At 48.7% G+C, this 22,361-nt stretch overlaps 1 protein-coding gene across 2 annotated transcripts in view; it reads right to left on the bottom strand.

Moving 5' to 3' along the window:
- Positions 1-22,361, bottom strand: part of INPP5A (inositol polyphosphate-5-phosphatase A) — a 164,015-nt gene that overhangs the window by 48,996 nt on the left and 92,658 nt on the right. For both annotated transcript variants that reach the window (XM_079311993.1, XM_079311994.1), the window contains exons 8-9: positions 20,799-20,918; positions 3,881-3,965 (exon numbers count right to left, since the gene is read on the bottom strand). In XM_079311993.1, coding sequence (XP_079168119.1) covers positions 3,881-3,965; positions 20,799-20,918 — 205 coding nt within the window. The remainder of the gene's footprint in view (positions 1-3,880; positions 3,966-20,798; positions 20,919-22,361) is intronic.

Below are 22,361 nucleotides of genomic sequence, written 5' to 3'. Positions count from 1 at the left end.
GGCTTGGGCAGGAGCAGCCCCAAGGTCCAGCACAGTGCTGGGCAGCTGGAATGGGAAATCTCCTTTTCAGCACCTTCAGTGAAGCAGAGGAAAGCCCTGCATGGCAGGGGCACACACAGGCAGAGAGCACAGCCCTGCCACAGCCAGCACAGAGGAGAGGTGCCTGCAGGCTGCTCACACTGGAAACAAGGCAAGGGGAGACCAGGGACCCACCAGACAGGGACACCATCAGCTCTGCAGCAGCCAGAGGCAGGAGAATGAACTCACTCCTTCTATGTGCTCACCCACGTTCCTGCCATCTCAAACAAAAACAATGGGACCTCCTCAGTTCTTGCTAATAAACCCCCTCATCCACCCCACACAAACTCCTGCTCCCTCTTACTCTTAGCATGTTCAGAGATTTTAGTATTCAGAGATTTTTCATTCAGGGACAGACAACTTTCAATTTCAGAACTTTCAAGCACGTAATGAATCACCTTTTAAAGAACCAAAACCCTAATTCATAATAAAGATTAAACCTCTGGAATATTCAAGTTCAGCTACAGTATGTGCCACTGCTGCTGCAGATTTATTCGAAATCACCTCATCAAATCTCCTTTCTGTTGAATTTCAGAAGATAATTTTCCAGAAACAGAAAAGGTACCTTAGGCACACATGCAGGGACACATTTGCAATGTACTCCAGAGTGCAAAGATTACAGTGACCTGTGTTGGCTCTGAAAGGGGAGAGCAGAACTTTGGGAAAATTACAGGAAAGCTGTCTCCTACACCAAGAAACATCCCAAATTCATGTTTCTGTGAAATGCTGTGACAATACTTGTACTGGAGACACTGCAGAGAAGCTGTAGACACAGACTAGAATTCATAGCTGAACCAGCATAAAAGTTTCTATCATTTTTCATATGTTGCAAACATATAAAATATGTGCTGGGAATAGAGATGCTGGAAGGTATCTCAAAGCAGCAGGTAAATAATCAGAATGCTGTAACACCCAAAAAAGTCTAGCATTAAAAATCTCAGTAGGCAAAACTTTGAATTTAAACAGCAGCAAATCCTTAGCCACCTTTGCCAATACAGGATTAAGTGAATTTACCTGGCTGTCAGACAGAAGATTCAGGTCTTACAGCACACCTTAAAGTGACCAAAACCCGAGGAAATGTGGATTTTTCTTCTGCAGTTCCTGCCTTGCTAAACACACTTTGTAAGTACAAGGGCTGTTCCTGCTGGAGCAGGGTGCTCCTCCCAGAGGATGGACTGCAATGAGGATTTTCTGGATATTTGGCATCCACCTCCCCAGAGAGAGACTGGCCCCAGTGGGATGTGCTGGGGTCTGGCCAGGGGTGCTGCCAGGGCCAGAACTGCCAGAAAAGCAAACTGGAGATTGACTGGTGCCACCCCAGCAGCAGCACTGGCACTGCCCAGGTGCCAACAGCCTCCCCTGGATGGCTCCAGACACAGGGGAGCACATCTGCCCGGCACAGAAATCAAGGTGACTTCAAACTAAGGCTCCCATAAGTGTTCAATAAATCACATATTAATTATTTATAGTCAATTAATTATGAATTAATATGCACAACATTTTTTGCATCTGATTTAGGACACTGCACGTCAGGGTCTGGACTCCACATTCTGAGCAGTTCTCAGATTGTCCCTTTAAATGGCTTAATTGGGAAATTATTTACAAACACTTTACATTTTTATGATGCAAACACAGTCTGCATTTGCACAACTCAAGTATTGCTTGTAGCATCTCCCTGTTACAGCCTTCAGCAGCTGTGGTCTCAAGAGGGAATTCAAAAGGTCAGCAAGAAAAGCAGAGATAAATTTAGTAACATACACAAAGATGACAGGTCAATGGATTAACCCTTACAATTCCCAGTATTAGCTGCACTGCTGACTAGTCCAAGGAGGGGTGAATTTGCATGGGCACATGTTCAAACACCAGAGGGGACTGGGGCAGCCTGGGAGGGTCCCAGCTGAGCAGGGGCTGCCCTGGGCTGGCCCTGAGCCTGGGACAGCTCTGGCTGCAGCTCTGGCTGCTGCACACCCTCAGCTCCCTGCCAGCCCCAGGAAAAGGGCACTCTGCAGGCACAGCCCTCACAGGAGCTCTGGGATTTGGGCTGACCAGACCACCAATTCCCTCCAGAGGTGCCTGCAGCTCTGCCCTTCCAAATTCTGCTTCAGGAGCTGGAGTGCCGCCTGGGAGCCAGCCCCTGCCAGGGCTGCAGGCTCATGTCAGCCCCTCAGCAGCTCCTGGTGCCTGCAGCAGCCCCGACACAGCACACAAACTCACAACACACACACTCACAAACTGCACCAGCTGCAGACACTGCAAAACAAACTTACTGTGACTTCAGCTGGCCACATACAAACTGAAGTGGAAGCTTCTGAATCACCTTCAATTATGCTTAATTACATTATTTATTAATAATGTAGTTATTATTAATCACATTATTACTTAACACTGCAGAGTGGCTGGATGAAGTTCTGATTACTGGGCTATACTACTTTTAAAAAAACATAGAAAATCTGTATTATTCTGGTGCTTTGTACACTCACACAGGCTTGCATCTTAGGTAGGAAGAATGAGAAAATGAATGTGATTCATCTTCCAATTGCATGTTTTTTGCTGTAATGCAGCAGGTAGGGCACTCACTCCCAAGGTGCAGAGCACTGTGCCAGGCTCAGCTCACCCTGCCTGCTCTGCAGCTCACTCAGTTCCCATCATTTGGGGCTAGGGACACTATTTGGTTTGATGGGGATGATTGTGGAACTCACAGATACAAAGGTAGAAATGTTAGTCCATTGGTACAAACACCCTGTGCAGCCCTGCAGACTGCTGGCAGCAGGAAAAACTGGGGGCACCTTCAGCAGTGCAGAGAGCAGGAGGGAACTGCAGGGACACTGACAGGGCTCTCAGACTGCAACAGCCTCAGCAACACCCCCAGAGCCCCAGGGAAGGAAAAGGACAGAACAGCTCCTGGCAGTGATCTCTGACCATTGCTGATACCCACAGGGCAGCTCCAACCCTCAGCAAATGCACTGAAGCTGCAAACTCTGAATTACTGACCTTCATTTCAGCTGTGCTTTAAGCTTCTTGGCTAAATGACTGCCCTACAGAAAGGATTCCAAGAAGTTGTTATTGGTTCCACATGCAAAGCTGTAACAAACTCCTGATTTTCAACAGATGGAACTCCTCATCACATAAGGATGAGGATGAAGGAGAACAGACCACACCTGAATGGGGGAACCCAGCCCTTGGCACTCAGGACATTTCCCACAGTATAATCTACAAAATAGAAACTTTTGGCTCCAAAGATACATACCTGCCCTCAAGGACGCCAAAAAGACATTGCAGTACCTCTGAGAATTAAACCATAAGATCAAACTGGTTTCCAGTCTGGGTGTTATTTCTGACACCACCTTACCTGGAGCTTCAGAATTCAAGCCAAGGTTGTCCCAGCTCAATGAAAAAGGCTTAGCACATTCTTTTGGCTTTATCCAAATCTCCCAGGCACCCTTCCACATCAGGATGCTGCTGGTACAAAGGTCTGTGCTGATGACTGCCTGTACTTGAAAAGTGTGGAATTCTATCACAGACATTTAGGAAGTGCCTCTTGTTTTTCCTCAGAGTAGGAAGGTAATGCAGCACTTCCTCTGCAGGAAATTATTCTGATTCACTGTGAGCTGCAAGGAGATGGCGAAAGCCACAGCCACACAATGTCAGTCACTTGCTGGATGTTCCTGTTAGAAGCAGCCTTGGCCAAGTCTGATGTCAATATTAACATTATTTGTTAAGGCACTGTTATGTTTTCTACAGTAAAAAAAAAGAGAAATCAAACCTGGTAGGGTCTACAACAGAAGAAAAAGAGAAGTCCTACCTCTACTACTGCTTTGGCATCCAGTCTAAAGTTGAAATCTCCAAAGACAAAATACGAAACTTTCTCAAACCGCTGATCTATAATTCTGGAAAAAATGAAAACAGAACAAACCTGTCATTCAGCTTTACACATATGCAAGAATGTACAAAGATACACATGTTATCCTTAAGCACAGTCTCAGAAATAATTACTGGAACCATCCAAACTACCAGTTTACACTGTTCCAATATATTAACCATATTTTTCAGTTGATTTTCTTGGCTTAGGCAATTCTATCTCCAGCCCCTGTACAAAAATGCACCTGATTCCCACACCTGGCTGACAGAGCAGGCTGGGGGAAAGTGTGCTTGCAGCAGCTCACACAAATCTTGCAGAAGGGGCATTTGGGGACCATGGAAACCTTGGGGGTAGCATGGAGCTCCTTCACACCTTGGGAAGTTTAAGGAGATGGTTTTGGGCTGAGCAGGTGAGAATGAGGAATGCTGAATGAAGGGAGAGCTCAGAGTACTTTGAGTTTACTGATATACAAACAATGTCACCAGTATATAGATATATGTAAATATATAACCAATACATAACTGATATATAACCAATTTATAACTGATAGATAACCAATACATAACTGATAGATAACCAGTGTATAACTGATATATAACCAATACATAACTGATATATAACCAATTTATAACTGATATATAACCAATATATAACTGATATATAGCCAATACATAACTGATATATAACCAATATATAACTGATAGATAACCAATATATAACTGATATAACCAATTTATAACTGATATATAACCAATTTATAACTGATATATAACCAGTGTTACCAGTGTTTTTGGGCATTTTGGGACCACATGAGAAGTGACATGGGTGGCTGGACATCCATGATCCCATCTGAGGATCCCTGAGGCTCCAGACTGGCCACAGCTCTCTCAGGACAGCTCTCTGCTCTTCACAGCACATTTCTGCTGAGGCTGTAGAGAACCCCTAACAAGTAATTGCTCCAGCTGTGAAGATTGACTTTTTCCTCAGTCCTACCCAGGGAGTCATGGCATTACTATCCATCTTCCAAATCTTGTATTGTTAAAAACTGTCATATTATTAGCTGATCTATTATTAACAACAGTTGGGAGGTACTCTCAACAATACACAATTTTACAGCTTCTAGAGATCTTGGCATTTAGAAATCCAACAAGTCACACTTATTTTCAAAGCAGGAATCAATATAATTAATCTCCTATCAGTGGCTGAGAAGATATGAAACACCCAAAACTCTGCCAGAGCCACAAAGAATTCACACAGACAAAATGCACAGAACCCCCCTGGGTGGGCAAGACGTGAGAACTGAGGAATGAGTGCAGGCAACAGGCTGGGAACATTCTGGAACACAGCAGGATGTGAGCAGTGCCCTGCCAGGAGCTCAGGTGAGCCTGGGACAGGTGGGGCAGAGCCCAGCAGGCTGCTCAGGAGGCACTGCTGCCCCATCACAGGGCAGTTATTCCTGATTCTATTTGTTTCAGATGGCTTTTAGTTCTGCCATTACATCCATTTATCCTCAAAGCTACCAGGAAAGAGGAACACTGGATCTGTAATGAGATACTGCTTCTCCTCTGGAAACATCTCACAGCTTGCATCAACAGTAATTTATCACATAAGGAATATTATTCTATGGAAAAAATAATGTGCATTGGGCCTAAGACACTGATCATTGGAAGAAAATCTCTTGCAAAGACTTATCTGTTTGTGCTATGAAAATCTCCAATCCTCCATTTAGCTGACAGATTATTGCAGGCACTGTTAATAAATACTGCCCACTGTCAGCTCCCAGCAAGCCCTGAGAAAAACCTGTCACTCCTGACCTGCACAAAACATTAGTTTGATTAGTGCCCTCATGGAAAATTGAAGGAAAATGAGAACTTAAAAGTTAAACCATTTACATTGCCAGTTTGCTAGCACTATCAATTGCAAAATCAGATCTGCAACTTCCCCATCAGAGCAGCAGACTCTGCTTTTCCAAGTGTCCTGATTCAGGGATCAGCTCTGGCTCTGCTTGTTGCCTTTTCCTGCTGAGAGAGTGGCAGATCCTGCAGGAATGCAGCAAGGTCCACTGGAGGCTCTTGAAACAAACTGGGATTATGACAACCATGCCTGTGATTGAATTATGCAGACAGATTTTCCAAATAAACAGACTGAAAAACAAAAACAGTCTGAAAGTGTCTCCAGACTGGTGTCCAAACCAGCTGATTAGTCTGCCTCTGATCAATTAATTCAAGCTCAGCCATTTCACAGTCCTGCACATTACCTGATCTAAACATGGTTTGCACACAAATCAATGCCAGCTCTACAACTGATAATTTTGTCCAGTTTCTGCCCTTGTAGCTCATTGTGTTGGACATTTTAGAAAGAGTGTCCCATGACAGAGTACAAATGTTATTTCTCCAGAATGATGCTCCAAGTGGCTTCTGACACTTCTCTTTTCACAGGTGGGGAAATTAATCCAGGAGCACAAAGAAATTCCCAGCAGTGGCACAGCAAAGGATGCACATTCATGTACTCACTAATGATGTGGGTACCTAACAATGAAAATTCCTGTGACTCAACCTAACACATGTATGTAACCCACTGTCCTTGCCATTGCTTATTATGTGTAAGTGGAGATTACTATTAGTTCAGGAGTTCCCAGATCTCAGACTCTTTCAGCAGATTGGAACTCAGTGCTGAATCATCTCCTGGTGCCTCAAACTGCCCTCAGCAGGGGCACAAGCACCAGATTTCCTGGCTCTGCCTTCAGTCAGACCTGGGTCTGCAAAGGAGCTGCCAGGACTGGGCTCAGACTGAACTGAGCCCCCTGCTCCTTGTGTTCCATGCTCTGAGCCAAAACATGTACAGTTCAACATGTGGACATGCAACTGAGAACCTGGAACACAATTTAAAAAAAAAAGAATGATTGCATGCAGAAAAACTAGGAAGGTTTCCAAGTATGTGTCATTCTCCTTTGCTTTTTGTTTCTAAAAAATATCTTTTCTTTAACCACCACTCAAAGAGTCCTTTAAACTGCCACTATGAATCACCCCATGAAGAGATAAATCTGAACCACATAAAAAGAAAGCAGCCAGCCCATGTCACCAGTATAATGCTCTGGTTTTAGTGGGAGCACCCAGTGCCATTTCCTTTACCAACTTGCAGCTCATCCAAAGGGTTTCAGCACACCTGAAGGTTTCCTGCACAACTTTAGACAGCTTCAGACAAACCAGGAGCCTCAGTTGCTAAGATTTCATGAGTGTACAGAGGGCACAGGCATTTCCCTTCCACAGTTCTGCATGCCAGCACCCACAGCAAGCCCCCATGGCCCTGCTGGGACCTGTGCAAGGCATCAGCAGGGACAGGGCTCAGAACTCCCTGCAAATGACACAGAAACCTTCCAACAGATGACAGCCAGCCCCTCCCTTCCAGAAAGAGAAGTCTTCATTCTGAAAAGTGTGGAAGAACACACTTGCCCTTTCTCATCCTTTATTCTTGCTCTAGAAGGAATTGCTTACAGGGAAAGAGCTTTTAACATGTTTTAAAACACACCAAAGAAAGATCTTTACTTCTGCATGTTTTGGAAATCAATATAACAAACTGGCAAATCAATCAATATAACAAACTGGCAAATCAGCTGCACTGGGAAAAAAGCATGCTCCCATCTGGGCTTACTGCTGCCCCTGGAAAACCACAGAACTATAAACACCACAGATGATTTCTCCCCTACCAGTTCCAAAAAATACAGAACTTGTAGTTATACAGAGAGTCCTTCATAACAGATTCTTCACACCTGGAGCACATTACCTTCATTATTTTGCCAGTCTCAAACTAATTCTACATTTTGAATTGATGGCCCTACACTGAAAGCTTTCTGCACTGAATGGGTTAGTGTCTGTCTTCACATCTCATTGTGTTGTATCTTGAGAAGTGGCAGACAAGTTGAAAGAAAGAGCCAAAAAGAGGAGAAAGCATTCAAGCAATTGTTACTTTCAAGTAGAATTTACAGCCCAAGTTATCCCCATGCTGAACTGTTCTGATGAGTTAAATCCACTATTTGTACTTTTCTAAAGGAGTACACTTGACTGTCACTGCAAATTAACAGTAAATAACTACTGCAATTTATTTGCTGCAAAATAAACACATATAATTCTTATTTTGGTCTAACAACTGCAATTTAGCTCACTCTGGGTATCAGCAAGAGCTTTTCCTGTGCTGCTCTGGGGACATCCCTGCCCTGCTGTGTCCATCAGCTTTGGGCAAACCAGTGCCAGCTGCACTCACTGGGGCAAAGCTTCCTCACAGCCACTTAGGGAATGGCAGATTCCTGCAAGAGTGAAAACAAGGAAGAGGCAGAGGCTCCTCTTCTCAACACTACTGGGAATCTGGGCTTATTTATTAATATTATTTATTAATGTTCTGCTACACAGAACAGGGTGCAGCGCAGTCCTAAAGTGAACAATTCTGTTCAACTGGAATCACTGAAATCCTTTTGCATTGTATTTTAAAGTACTCATTTGTAGTAGCTAAAAATAAAGTTACTTGATGAAATGCACCTCTTTTATAAATGCTGTGTGGGGCACTGTATACATACTTCAAAGCACTGAAATTCAGCCAGAAAATCATAGGATCAGCTTCCCCTTGCTGTCCCCTCTTCACAGAAGGGAGAAGACAAGGGAGCAGTTAAATATCAGCAGTTTGGTCATGGAAGAGAGCAGCTGAACATGATTCAGTGTGACAAGAGGCACTGTGATTTGGCTAAACCATTTCTAGGGCACTTTGTAAGGAGGATCAGCAGCATTATTCCTTTAATAGCCATGTCGAATGCAATCCCAGCTGGGTTTTGTCCCGGACCAAGGTATCAGCAGCAGGTCAGAAGGTAACATTCTGTTTACACGATTATTTCCTAAAGCACTTATCTTCTCCTCGGTGTGAAAGTTGACTTTTCTGTTTGTAAGGAGGCCTAAAGAATTGAGGGAATGGGAAAAATTAGCTCCACTGAGCTGGAGCTGAATGGCATTAGGTGGGAGGTCTGGGGAGGGCTGCAGGACGCCCAGCAGGGCACCTTATTAGCCACGGCATCCCAGTTCATTCAGCCAGCCACACCAGTGTCACCAGCATTCCCACACAAAGACAAAGTTCTTCACACAGTCTATAAACATGCCTCCCTGGCCAATTCATCCTAACTTGACACTGCTGAAAAGAGGGGCTTGAGGCTTTTGGTTTTTTTAAAACACAACAATAACATAACAAAACAAAACAAAAACCGTGCAGCTCTGCCAAGCAGGCTGAATGGGGCAGAAGGAGGGACACTGTCACATTTCTTGGGAAGAAACAATCCAAAGGTCAACCCATATTTTATTCAGTGAGCAAATTTTTATTATAACTAAATGTGTTTAAGACAAATACCAGCTGATATGAGCCGTTCCATCTCCACAACCTATTTATATCTGTGCATTATCCACACATGGGAGTTGTGACACAAAAGCTTTTACACAGAATCACAGAATGGTTTGGGTAGAAGGGACCTTAACATGGGACTGCCTGTATAGAATGTCCTGTCCTGAGTGAAGGAATGTGAAATCACACCTAACAGACAGGAGGATCAGCTGCCTCCCATCACCTGCCAGCACTCAGTGCTTGTGCTGAGCCACAGGCTCTGTGTGCAGGGCTGGGCTGTGTCCCAGGGCTGTGACAATCCTGCCCTGGGCTGAGTGAAGGGTCCAGGGAAGCCCTGGAGTCACTGCCCAGCCCGGGGAACAGCCTGGCCCTGCTGCTGGGGCAGAGCTGGGGAGGAGCAGGTGACACAGCCTGTCCTGGGGTGAAGGGTGCAGGTCCTGGCAGGGACCAGGTCCTGGCAGGGACAGAGCTGAGGAGGAGCAGGTGACACAGCCTGTCCTGGGGTGAAGGGTGCAGGTCCTGGCAGGGACCAGGTCCTGGCAGGGACAGACCTGAGGAGGAGCAGGTGACACAGCCTGTCCTGGGGTGAAGGGTGCAGGTCCTGGCAGGGACCAGGTCCTGGCAGGGACAGACCTGAGGAGGAGCAGGTGACACAGCCTGTCCTGGGGTGAAGGGTGCAGGTCCTGGCAGGGACCAGGAGCTGCTGGGGCAGAGCTGGGGAGGAGCAGGTGACACAGCCTGTCCTGGGGTGAAGGGTGCAGGTCCTGGCAGGGACAGAGCTGAGGAGGAGCAGGTGACACAGCCTGTCCTGGGGTGAAGGGTGCAGGTCCTGGCAGGGACCAGGAGCTGCTGGGGCAGAGCTGGGGAGGAGCAGGTGACACAGCCTGTCCTGGGGTGACAGGTGCAGGTTCTGGCAGGGACAGAGCTGAGGAGGAGCAGGTGACACAGCCTGTCCTGGGGTGAAGGGTGCAGGTCCTGGCAGGGACCAGGTCCTGGCAGGGACAGACCTGAGGATGAGCAGGTGACACAGCCTGTCCTGGGGTGAAGGGTGCAGGTCCTGGCAGGGACAGAGCTGAGGAGGAGCAGGTGACACAGCCTGTCCTGGGGTGCCCAGAGCCAGGGGCACTGGCAGCTCCTGCAGTGACTGCTGGTGGAAAGCTCAGGAAGGGCAGCACGTCAAGGAGCTGAAACCCCAGAGATGAAACACAGGTTTGACTCACCCAGCCCAGAGCATTCAGCTTCTGCTCTCCCCACCTGCACTGCCTTTTCCAGGCTTTGCTCAGCCATCAGCTCAACCTGCACCTGCAGGACTGCTCCTCTCTGGCACTCACAGGTGTCAGGCAGCTCTGACAGACAGCCGTCCTCTGCTGGGCACCCTCCCTTCTGCAGCTCTGATGGTGTCCAGCCCACACCTCCTGCAATTTCCAATGCACATTGGGAGACAAATTCCAGAAAAACCCTCATCAATTCTGAGTACAAGTTACCTGGTGACTGACAGTTTAAGTGTGCCTCAGAAGCTATAATGGAAGTGCCTTCATTGGCATGCCCAAGGTGGTCTAGTGCTGTCATTAAAAAGATAAAGTTTATAATATTTTTGTGCCTTGTGCTTTCTGATATAATGGCTAAAACCTATTAATAACACCAAAATATCTCAAAAGGTCAAGCACCATACAGCAAGATGAAGGGAATTGTCAAGAAGCTTAGGCAATCATCTTAGCACTCAAGACATTTGCCAGGGCTGTTTAACTAATATGTGATGTTCACTTTTAATTTCAATATAGTGCCATTTGGGCAAAAATGTTGTATTTTTTAATTAATTACAATGTCAGCAGCTATTAAGATTAAAAGAAAGACCACATCAATAATAAATACTTAATCCAAAGAAAGGATTACAAGAAGAGCAATAAAAATCAATTTTTAGAGCTGGAAAATTGTGACTTTTTCCTCACTTGACTGGTATTTTCATTATATTGACAAACCCATGATCTTACCTGACACTGACATTCGCCTAATGAAATAGCAGCCCTGGATAATGATGTAAGGACTTGTCAATTCTGCTACAGGACAGCACTACAGCATGCAAAGAAACCCTCATGGCTCTTCAGCTGATACAAAACAACAGGAGAAACCAGAGACACTGCATGTCTTTCTGAGCCTTTGCTTTGCCATGGAATATTGCCATCCTGAGTTCCTGAGCTCTTGGTGAAGCTGCTGCTCAGCAGACACGGGTACCTGCCCTCCCTGCATGACACCCAGGACACCCAGCTCCTGCTTTTGGTGCCACAGAGCCCAAATGTGGGCAGCAAAGCCAAAATCACTCAGTGTCAAAAGTACAAACAGTGAAACAGAAACAACCAGCATGTGGCCACAGGGTACTGAGCCATTGGTAAGGCTTAGGAAAGTATTTTTTGTGATGCAGCCAGAGAAACTCAGACTGAAGATAGTCTGTCCTGAACAGCTCATGGTTGGAATGGTGCTGCCGTGGTTAAGGAATTTTGGCAGATTTGGGTGTTGCCAGACACACAACAAGCATCTTTTCCAGCTGCAGCTCGTGTGCAGGGCAGCAGATGGGGACAGGACACAGAACACATCCACAGAGAGGGGACCTGCTCCCCTGGGAGCAGCTGGGCTCAGGGCACTGTGAACCAAAAATAAACCAAACCTTCCTGGAAAAGGGCAGTGCAAATGGCTCAGACCAGAGAGAATTCACCAACAAAGGACTAAGCAATGCTCGATGCTGAGAAAAGCTCCAATTTTACATTATCCCTTTGAAAATCACACTGAGTGGAGCACCCAGAGCTGAGAGAGGGAACAAAAAAGGGGTGAGGACAGAAACGTTTGAAGTGCTAAAGAGAAGGGAACAGCCCTCTCTCCAAAGGACAGGGGGATCAGAAAAGTGAAGAGCTGTCAACACTAGGATTGAACAATGAAAATTGTAGTGGGTATAAAAGCAGCAGGAGCCTTTTCCTCGGGTGCATGTCAAACCCAGCACTGAGGAATGGCATGAAGAAACTCCAGAACAGATGAGTGCAGGTGCACTGACCTGCCCAGCCTGAGAGCTCTGCCCAGGCACACCAGGCTGCAATTCCTACCCCAGTATTTCCCTGTCAGGATGATCAGATCTTCCCAGGACAGGATGCAGAGCCCACAGCCTCCCCCACACTGCTCCCACCTTATGGGAGTCAGAATCTCCAAGGGGGCTCCTGGCCAGGCTCCCCTGGGAGCAGAATGGGGCTCCTCCAACCATTCTCCATTTTATAACTACCAGCTCACAGCAAGCATTGTAAATAAAATCACAACAGCAATTTATTTTCATTTCTCTGCAAATGAATAAGAATTGGATCAACAGCCCATATAGATTCTTCTTAATTGAATCACAGCTACCCTAGAAGATATGGGCATGGGACAGGAGATTTGAAAAGGCACAGACCACAATGGATGCTGATGGCAGTGTCACCTTTAGCTGGACACTAATGACTTATCTTCATCCAGCTCCAGGCTCTCTCAGAACAAATTACAGTAAAGAGGGAAATGTAACTCAGTGAGAACACGAGGCACTCTGCACATTCTCATACAAAGCCACTTTCTGAGCAAAATCAGACAGGCAACAAGTTACCAGCAGTGATTTCTTTAGTAAGAGGGATTCTCTTTCCTGCATCACATGTTTAATCACACACTCTGCTGGGAGCAGGGCTGTGCTCACAGCACTTTCTGCTGGCACAGACACAGCAGCAGGGCAGCTCCAGGAGATCCTGGGATGGAAAACTGGCAGAAAGGAGCAAAGCCCCTGGGGAAGAGGAGCTGGAGGCTCTGAGTTCCATGAGACTGGTAAAACCTCTGCAGGAATCCTCAGAGCTTCACCTGCAGCATCTCCTCTGAAAGAGCCACCACTCCACTCACACTGGCCAGGGACAGCAAAAACTGCCTTCCTGCACCTACTCTACTTTTTCTTTAAATGACATCTTCCTGTGATACCTGCAAGTATCTCAAGTTCTGCATTTTCGATTTCAGATTTTTGCTTCCAAACCTGGTACTGTTCACACAGATTTATCACAAGAGAAAAATCAGGTGTTTACCATTTAAATAATGAATACTGAAAATGTAATACAATCTGTTCAGTTAAAAAAGCCAAAAAGGAAAGGGGGGAAAAAAGCTCCAAATGCTGAAAATAAAGAATAAGGACAACATTACGGACTAGGATGACCAAAAATTATAATTCACTTGATATGGAACTGGATTTATTGTGTCCTTAAAATTCTACTAGTGTATGCTTTCCATTACAATGCATACCAGCACAAAAATATTTTCCTGCTAAAAATATAATATAACCCAAATTAAATTCAAAATGTGTCTGTGCAGAGAGGAAGGGCACATGAGTTGAATTTCTGACAACTGCATCAGATGCCAAAGCTCAAGCCAGCAGAAAAACAAGGAGCAAGGAAAAGTGACTTTGGCTGTATCTGACAGGCTGAGAGTAACAAGACAATTTTGCTGGATTTACTCTTTAAGGAGCATATTATCCAAACACACTAATTTTGAGAGCACTTAACCTTCCTTTAAGGGGGAGAGTGACTGAATATTAATGAGCTGAGCTTCGGGTGTTCAGTGAAAAGCCCGATTTGAATGTGATCCAGGGGTTTAAACCTTTGTTAGAAGACATTTGGCTGGAAGGTTTATTTGCCCTGAGAGTGCTTTCTATGCGAATACACAGAAATTTCACTACTCATTTGAAGGCTCATGTTAGAATCGCTGTGGCAAAAAACAAATAAAGTAAAAACAAAACCAAACCAAACCGAAAAAAATCCCAAGCCCTCCAAAAGCGAGCTGCTTTGAGGCTCTTCCCAAATGACCCAGATCTTTAGAGCAAAGTTTTCCTTTGCCTAGAAACTAAGTGGCTTTTCTTTTGCTCATTCAGCTGCTAGTTCTGGGAAAAGCCCAAAGAGAAACATTTAGATTGGAGGGGTCTTTGAGAAGAGGTGACAGTTGACTGATGAGCATCCATAAAATGACAAAGAATAGTTGTGTGGAGCCAGTGCATCACATCGCTTCTCCCTGGGAAACTAATTGCTCTGAATTGTTAATAGTAACATTATTTTTCTGGCAATCATTTCTTTTCAATACTCAAAATCAGCATGAAACAGCTCCTTTGACCGGACATAAAAGTTAAATGTCCCAATGTTGATCAAATTAACTTCAGCTATGTGACAATGGACTATATTTGTGAGAAAATAATGAAGGGCACAAAGGGGAGCTTTATGCCAAGATTTCACAGTTGTAATGTAAAAATGTTTCTGTTGAACTAGGCCAGGGAACATTTCAATAGGGAAACAGAAGAGCACTGTCACTTTCATAAAAAAAAACCACAGTGATTTTATGGATTCAGTGCTCGATAATTTCAGGAAGTTTAGGTGGCTGGCACAGCAGGAGCAGAGATCAGGCTCACCCTGCCCTGCTCTCCTCTCCTCTCCTCAAGGGCCCCATCCTGCAGCTTGCTCCTCACTCCCAGCCTGGACAGTGCATTCACACACTCTTCCCCACCAAGGGCCACCAGGACATGACTGATGTGCCAATGTAGGTAATTAACAGGAAATGCACAAGCATTAGACACAACAGATGCAAGAAAATTAAATAAAAATGTAATCTATTTTCTTCTCTAACTCTCACCTGCAGCTTACATCCTCCAACTTCAGAAAATACAAAAACAGTATTATGCAAACAGGTCTTACTGTACATGGGAATTACCCAAAATGGGCTTTGAAGAACTTTTTTCCCCACAGAACATAAAGCAGATGTTCTTATTTTGAAGCAAATTCAGTTTTGAGTGCAGACCTGTGTCTACCTGGAACAGCAGAACTGACTTCTGGGGGCTCAGTTTGGGTTTACACTGGTGCTGTCAGAGACTCATCACACACCTCAATTTTCTACGTGTGCTGTGTATGTATTGGTAAAGATACAAGCAAGTATTTGTTTAACAACAGTAATTCCAATGCTCTTGGTCTTTAAAGCAACAATCCAACACCACATCTTCTCCCTTGCTACGTGGCAAACATTAAATGCAACCTGGCTCAGCACATACCAGTGATCTGCCTTTAAAAGTGTTCTTCCCTCTATTTAATTAATTGTATTGCTACTAAAGCAAACTCACTTCAGGACTAACGTCATTAAAGCAGAAACTTTATTAAAGCTAAAAGAACAAACCTTTCTACTCCTCAAATGTGCTATTAGGATTACTAACAGAACTTCCCCAGGAGAAAACTTTCAGCACAGCTTTGTATCATTCCCCAAAGCTTCTTCTTGATTTTCCCCCAACCTCCCCCTGCTCACCAATGCTGTGATGTTGCACAGCTTTTTTCTTACGCCTTAAAACTTGGAGGGTAAAACAGTTTTGGAGATATCAACTCCTCTGGCAATCTGAACGGTTAACTGATGCATTTGAGCTTTTATTTATTTTTTTCTGGTTTGCATCCCAATCTCCTGTGGTAGCTGCTGCCCAGATAAAAGGCTGTACATAACTCATGTTTATGAAGATGCAGCGTGAACACAACTGAGCTTTCACTGACTCCCACAGTGACCTAAATCAACTGTGAGAAGGTGTTTCTGTTTCATTCAGTGAAGGTTTAGCTCATTAAACTGTTTTCCTTCTCAGCATTGTTCATTGGGTTTGAACTGCATCGCTGTTAAATGCTCTTTAGCAGTTTAAAGGCTTTAAAGGAAAAGACTTATCAGTCTCTGTTTTTAACAGCACTAAATCTGCATTATTAGTTCATGCAGATAAGGGGATTTGAACGCTCAGCTTGAAACCTCTCTCTTCTGTATTTATCTGACACTGCATAGTTCCAGTAGCTCAGCTGGAAATGTAGATCTATGAAGCTTTAAAGAGAGATTAAAGCCAAGAAAAGAAGCACTTTTCCCCCCTACAGCCGCTCTCACTTTCCCTTTTCCTGCTGTCTGAGGGAGTGCAGGGGGACAATGGCCAAGGACGGTTCCCAAAGCCCCTGAATGGGGACACTGTTGGTGGCAGCATTCATTCAAAGTAAGCTGCAGTGTATTGTCCTCCCCAATCAGCAGATCAGAATAGAGTGTGCTGGTGGCTGCCAAAAGGTTAGTGCAGCCCCTGAAAGGGGCTTCCCATTATTCAGCGTGGGCAGCGCTCCCCCTTTGTGCCCCAGCCCGCCGGGGGTCCGGATCTGCGGCTGGCTGCGCCCTCAGAATGAGCAATTCATGGACAGAGCATGGGCAGCCAGAGCCACGGCTGCTGCGGGGGCAGCCCGGCAGAGCCACATTCTGGTGACGGGGCACGGTGACAGGGCACGGTGACACCTGACAGGGCACAGTGACAGGGCACAGTGACACCCTGACCACAGTGACAGGGCACGGTGACAGGGCACGGTGACACCCTGACCACAGTGACAGGGCACGGTGACAGGGCACGGTGACAGGGCACGGTGACACCCCGACCGCAGTGACAGGGCACGGTGACAGGGCACGGTGACACCCCGACCGCAGTGACAGGGCACGGTGACAGGGCACTGTGACGGGGCACGGTGACACCTGACAGGGCACGGTGACAGGGCACAGTGACAGGGCACGGTGACGGGGCACGGTGACACCTGACAGGGCACGGTGACACCTGACAGGGCATGGTGACAGGGCACAGTGACACCCTGACCACAGTGACAGGGCGTGGTGACAGGGCACAGTGACAGGGCACAGTGACAGGGCACTGTGACGGGGCACGGTGACACCTGACAGGGCACGGTGACACCTGACAGGGCATGGTGACAGGGCACAGTGACACCCTGACCACAGTGACAGGGCACGGTGACAGGGCACGGTGACACCTGACAGGGCACGGTGACAGGGCACGGTGACACCCCGACCGCAGTGACAGGGGACAGTGACAGGGCAGGGTAACAGGGCACAGTGACAGGGCACGGTGACAGGGCACGGTGACAGGGCACAGTGACAGGGCACGGTGACACCCCGACCGCGGTGACAGGGCACGGTGACAGGGCACGGTGACAGGGCACGGTGACACCCTGACCACAGTGACAGGGCACGGTGACAGGGCACGGTGACAGGGCACGGTGACACCCCGACCGCAGTGACAGGGCACGGTGACAGGGCACGGTGACACCCCGACCGCAGTGACAGGGCACGGTGACAGGGCACTGTGACGGGGCACGGTGACACCTGACAGGGCACGGTGACAGGGCACAGTGACAGGGCACGGTGACACCCCGACCGCGGTGACAGGGCACGGTGACAGGGCACGGTGACAGGGCACGGTGACACCCTGACCACAGTGACAGGGCCCGGTGACAGGGCACGGTGACAGGGCACGGTGACACCCCGACCGCAGTGACAGGGCACGGTGACAGGGCACGGTGACACCCCGACCGCAGTGACAGGGCACGGTGACAGGGCACTGTGACGGGGCAACGGTGACACCTGACCGGGCACGGTGACAGGGCACAGTGACAGGGCACGGTGACGGGGCACGGTGACACCTGACAGGGCACGGTGACACCTGACAGGGCATGGTGACAGGGCACAGTGACACCCTGACCACAGTGACAGGGCGTGGTGACAGGGCACAGTGACAGGGCACAGTGACAGGGCACTGTGACGGGGCACGGTGACACCTGACAGGGCACGGTGACACCTGACAGGGCATGGTGACAGGGCACAGTGACACCCTGACCACAGTGACAGGGCACGGTGACAGGGCACGGTGACACCTGACAGGGCACGGTGACAGGGCACGGTGACACCCCGACCGCAGTGACAGGGGACAGTGACAGGGCAGGGTAACAGGGCACAGTGACAGGGCACGGTGACAGGGCACGGTGACAGGGCACAGTGACAGGGCACGGTGACACCCCGACCGCGGTGACAGGGCACGGTGACACCCTGACCACGGTGACAGGGCACGGTGACAGGGCAGGGTGACAGGGCATGGTGACACCCCGACCGTGGTGACAGGGCACGGTGACAGGGCACAGTGACAGGGGACAGTGACAGGGCACGGTGATAGGGGACAGTGACAGGGCACAGTGACAGGGCACAGTGACAGGGGACAGTGACAGGGCACCGCGCGGCGTGGGGGGTCCCGGCAGCACCGGCTACCGGAGCGCTCCGGGTGCTGAAACAAACCTGCAATAAACAATGAAAAAGCCTCGCACAGGTTTCCCTCGTGCAAACCATCAGACAATGTGAGGAGACCAGTGGAGCCAAGACAAAAATGAAACGAAACCCCCACGGTGCTGTATTGAACAGAACTCAGGAACAGGCGCTCAGACTGCACTAAGAGCAGAGCTGACCCTCCTGAGCCCTGTCTGTAAATCAGGGATCTGTCACACATTTATTTATATGCCACCTATGCAAACCTGCCAAGTGCCTCAGCGTTTTCGAGTGGAGTGAGCAGGTTCTGCAATGATACAAGAGAAAGACAGTTCTGGCTTTTTCCTGCTCGTCCTCGGGTCATCCCTGAGTTGACGGTAAATCCCTGTTTGGGAAATTCCTGCTCAGCCCCCTGCCGGGGGAAAGGCGGATTCCAGCATCCCACCCACCGCCCGAGGGACAGAAACCCCACAGAGAGGAAGGGGACTGGGAAAGAGCGAGGTGCAAAGGCATTTACACTCCAACTGCTCAGAACCTGCTCCAGTCAAGAGCTGCAGGGGGAAAAGGCAAAAGGATTTTCCAGCACATCAGGAGCGTCTGTAACCTGCAGGCTGCTGCCAGAGGGGCTCAGCACCCCCGGCTGGGCTGGGACCCCCACTCCCTGCCCTGGGCCAGGACACAGGGACCCTGCCCAGCTGCCCCTGCCCCAGTGATCCCATCCTCACTGGGGCCCAGTTAGAGAACTGGAACTGAACTGGACCCTGCAGATGGCCACGGGCTGCTGGGCAGCAAAACAGCAGGGAAACAGCAGGAAAACAGCAGGGAAACAGCAGGAAAACAGAAGGAAAACAGCAGGGAAACAGCAGGGAAACAGAAGGAAAACAGCAGGGAAACAGCAGGGAAACAGCAGGGAAACAGAAGGAAAATAGCAGGGAAATAGCAGGGAAAGAGCAGGGAAACAGCAGGGAAACAGCAGGGAAACAGCAGGGAAACAGCAGGAAAACAGCAGGGAAACAGCAGGAAAACAGAAGGAAAACAGCAGGGAAACAGCAGGGAAACAGAAGGAAAACAGCAGGGAAACAGCAGGGAAACAGCAGGGAAACAGAAGGAAAATAGCAGGGAAATAGCAGGGAAAGAGCAGGGAAACAGCAGGGAAACAGCAGGGAAACAGCAGGGAAACAGCAGGAAAACAGCAGGGAAACAGCAGGAAAACAGCAGGGAAACAGCAGGGAAACAGCAGGGAAACAGAAGGAAAACAGCAGGGAAACAGCAGGGAAACAGCAGGGAAACAGAAGGAAAATAGCAGGGAAATAGCAGGGAAAGAGCAGGGAAACAGCAGGGAAACAGCAGGGAAAGAGCAGCTCTGGGGCTGTGTTCCCCAGGGACTGCAGTGTGTGCCACAGCTGCTCTGAACAGACACCCTAAAGCTCTGCTCCTCAGGCAAGGCAGCTCCTAAGAGGAAAAACCCCTGTTTACTCTGCCAACACACCAGTGCCCACACAGAGACATCCTCTTCTTACTCAAGAGAAAGTTGTCCTTTTCTTGAGCTGTAAATTTCTGGGTATTTTTGGGAGTTCTCTGTAGTGCAGCCCTCATCAGATGCCCCAGCTGTGTAACTCCAGAGCCCACTGTTAACACCAGGGTGACTCCATGCAGGCTGTGCTGCTGTAGCAGCTGGGGGATTAAAGCATCCAGCTCCCTGTGGAGGCACCCACAGGGAGAGCCTGAAACACCTGGGCTTGTCCAGGTCACAGAAAAGCCCACACGAGGACTAGTGGCTGGCTTTATCTGTTTGGTAGTTACAGAGAGCAAAAAGCCAGACTCTGCTCAGCAGTGCATGGCAAAAGATCCAGGTGATGGACACAAAGCACTGTGAGGAAAATCCAGGCTGGGTAACAGGGACAGAAAGTTTCACAGTCAGGGTAGTCAAACACAGCAATATGTGGCCCATGCTGGAGCTGCTCCAAGCTCAGCTGGACAAGCCAGCCCTGCTCTGAGCAGGGGGAGGGATAAGAGACCTCCAGAGGTCACTTCCAGCTGAAATTATTCTGTTATTCTGCAACTGAAGATGCACTTGAATGGCAGCTTCATTAGAATCCACACAGCCTCAAAATAAGCTAATCTACCTAACACAATTATAAAATAAGTGTGGTTCCTACTGTGCAATTTTGGTGACTTCAGAGTGGTTCCCCGAGACCAAAAATGTGACTTTAAAGAGTAAGTGTGATAAAGATCTGCCTAGAAAGCCCTGGCAGGCAGAAAGCACTTTCAGGTGGCAGAGCAGAGCCCTGCCCAGTGCAGAGTGCCCCCTGAGCCCCCCACGCTGCCAGGAGCCCGAGAGGGCAGCAGAGGCCATACGTACCTATCCAGCACATAGCCAAGAGCCTTATGCCGTATTCCTGAGTAAACCGATGGGCTTGTTTCCCAAGCAATTAAATTGGAAGCATCATGGAAAAGATGAATGTTTACCAAGTCAAAGGCACTATGACAAAAAAAGGAAAAAAATAAAATGATTCAGGATAAAAGAAAAAAAACATTTGTTGCATCAGCAAAGCATTCAACAAGGCACTTACTGTATTCGCTCTTAAGTTACTTTAATATTTACTCACAAGAACTGTGCAGATTAAACTGTCATAATCAGAGGATTGTCAGACTGCCATCAAACTTACAGCTCATCCACAGGTAAGACTCCATCAAGTCTTTTGCATAAAGGATGTATAACATGAAAATGAAAAGCTATTTGTCAGTTACAGTTCCAGAAATCCGGCAGCACCCTCTCACTGAAATGTTTTTAAAACAAAATTGAATGTGTAAACAAACAACTCCCATTGTCAAAGCTGCAGCTAAGTGTGGAGTAGAACTGTGGCTTTGCAATAAACAACACTGAAAGCTACTGAGAGGAGAGTGCTGCTGACATGAGGAGTGAATCACACCTGTGTGACTCTGCACCTGTCCCTGTGTGGGGAATGCTGAGCCCTCAGCACCTGCAGGGACCAGACACTGCTGCTTCTCTGGGGCCAGAACCCAGACCTGCCCAGCCCCCAGAGCCCCCAGAGCCCCCAGATCCCCCAGAGCCCCCCGAGCCCCCAGAGCATCCAGAGCCCCCAGAGCATCCAGAGCCCTCAGAGCCCCCCGAGCACCCAGAGCCCCAAGAGCCCCTGAGCCCCCAGAGCATCCAGAGCACCCAGAGCATCCAGAGCCCTCAGAGCCCCCCGTGCACCCAGAGCCCCAAGAGCCCCTGAGTCCCCAGAGCATCCAGAGCACCCAGAGCCCCCAGATCCCCCAGAGCCCCCCGAGCCCCCAGAGCCCCCCGAGCCCCCAGAGCCCCCAGAGCATCCAGAGCCCCCAGAGCCCCCCGAGCCCCCCGAGCCCCCAGAGCCCCCAGAGCCCCCAGAGCATCCAGAGCCCCCAGAGCCCCCCGAGCCCCCCGAGCCCCCAGATCCCCCCGAGCCCCCAGAGCCCCCAGATCCCCCAGAGCCCCCAGTGCCCCCAGAGCCCCCAGATCCCCCAGAGCCCCCAGAGCCCCCAGAGCATCCAGAGCCCCCAGAGCCCCCAGAGCCCCCAGAGCCCCCAGAGCATCCAGAGCCCCCAGAGCCCCCCGAGCCCCCCGAGCCCCCAGATCCCCCCGAGCCCCCAGAGCCCCCAGAGCCCCCAGGTGCCACCTGCAGCAGCACATGCACAGGCTCTGTGACACACAGAGCAGAGCCAGCTGTGCTCAGGGAGGGTTCCAGGCAGAGCTGGGAATGGAGCTGGCACAGCAGCAGGGACAGTGAGAGCACGGGCAGACACAGCCCACAGCACAAGGGCTCTGCAGAGATCCTGGTGCAAATCCCTGCCTCCAGGAGCAGCACACTGAACACTGAGCCCACACTGATGGGGAGCACCCTTCTCACAAAGAGACAATGATCACAAGACACAAAACATG

Source organism: Erithacus rubecula (genome assembly GCF_903797595.1).
Source record: "Erithacus rubecula genome assembly, chromosome: 9".
Taxonomy (NCBI): domain Eukaryota; kingdom Metazoa; phylum Chordata; class Aves; order Passeriformes; family Muscicapidae; genus Erithacus; species Erithacus rubecula.
The sequence above is the reverse complement of the archived record's forward strand: the minus strand, read 5'-3'. Positions and strand labels throughout refer to the sequence as shown.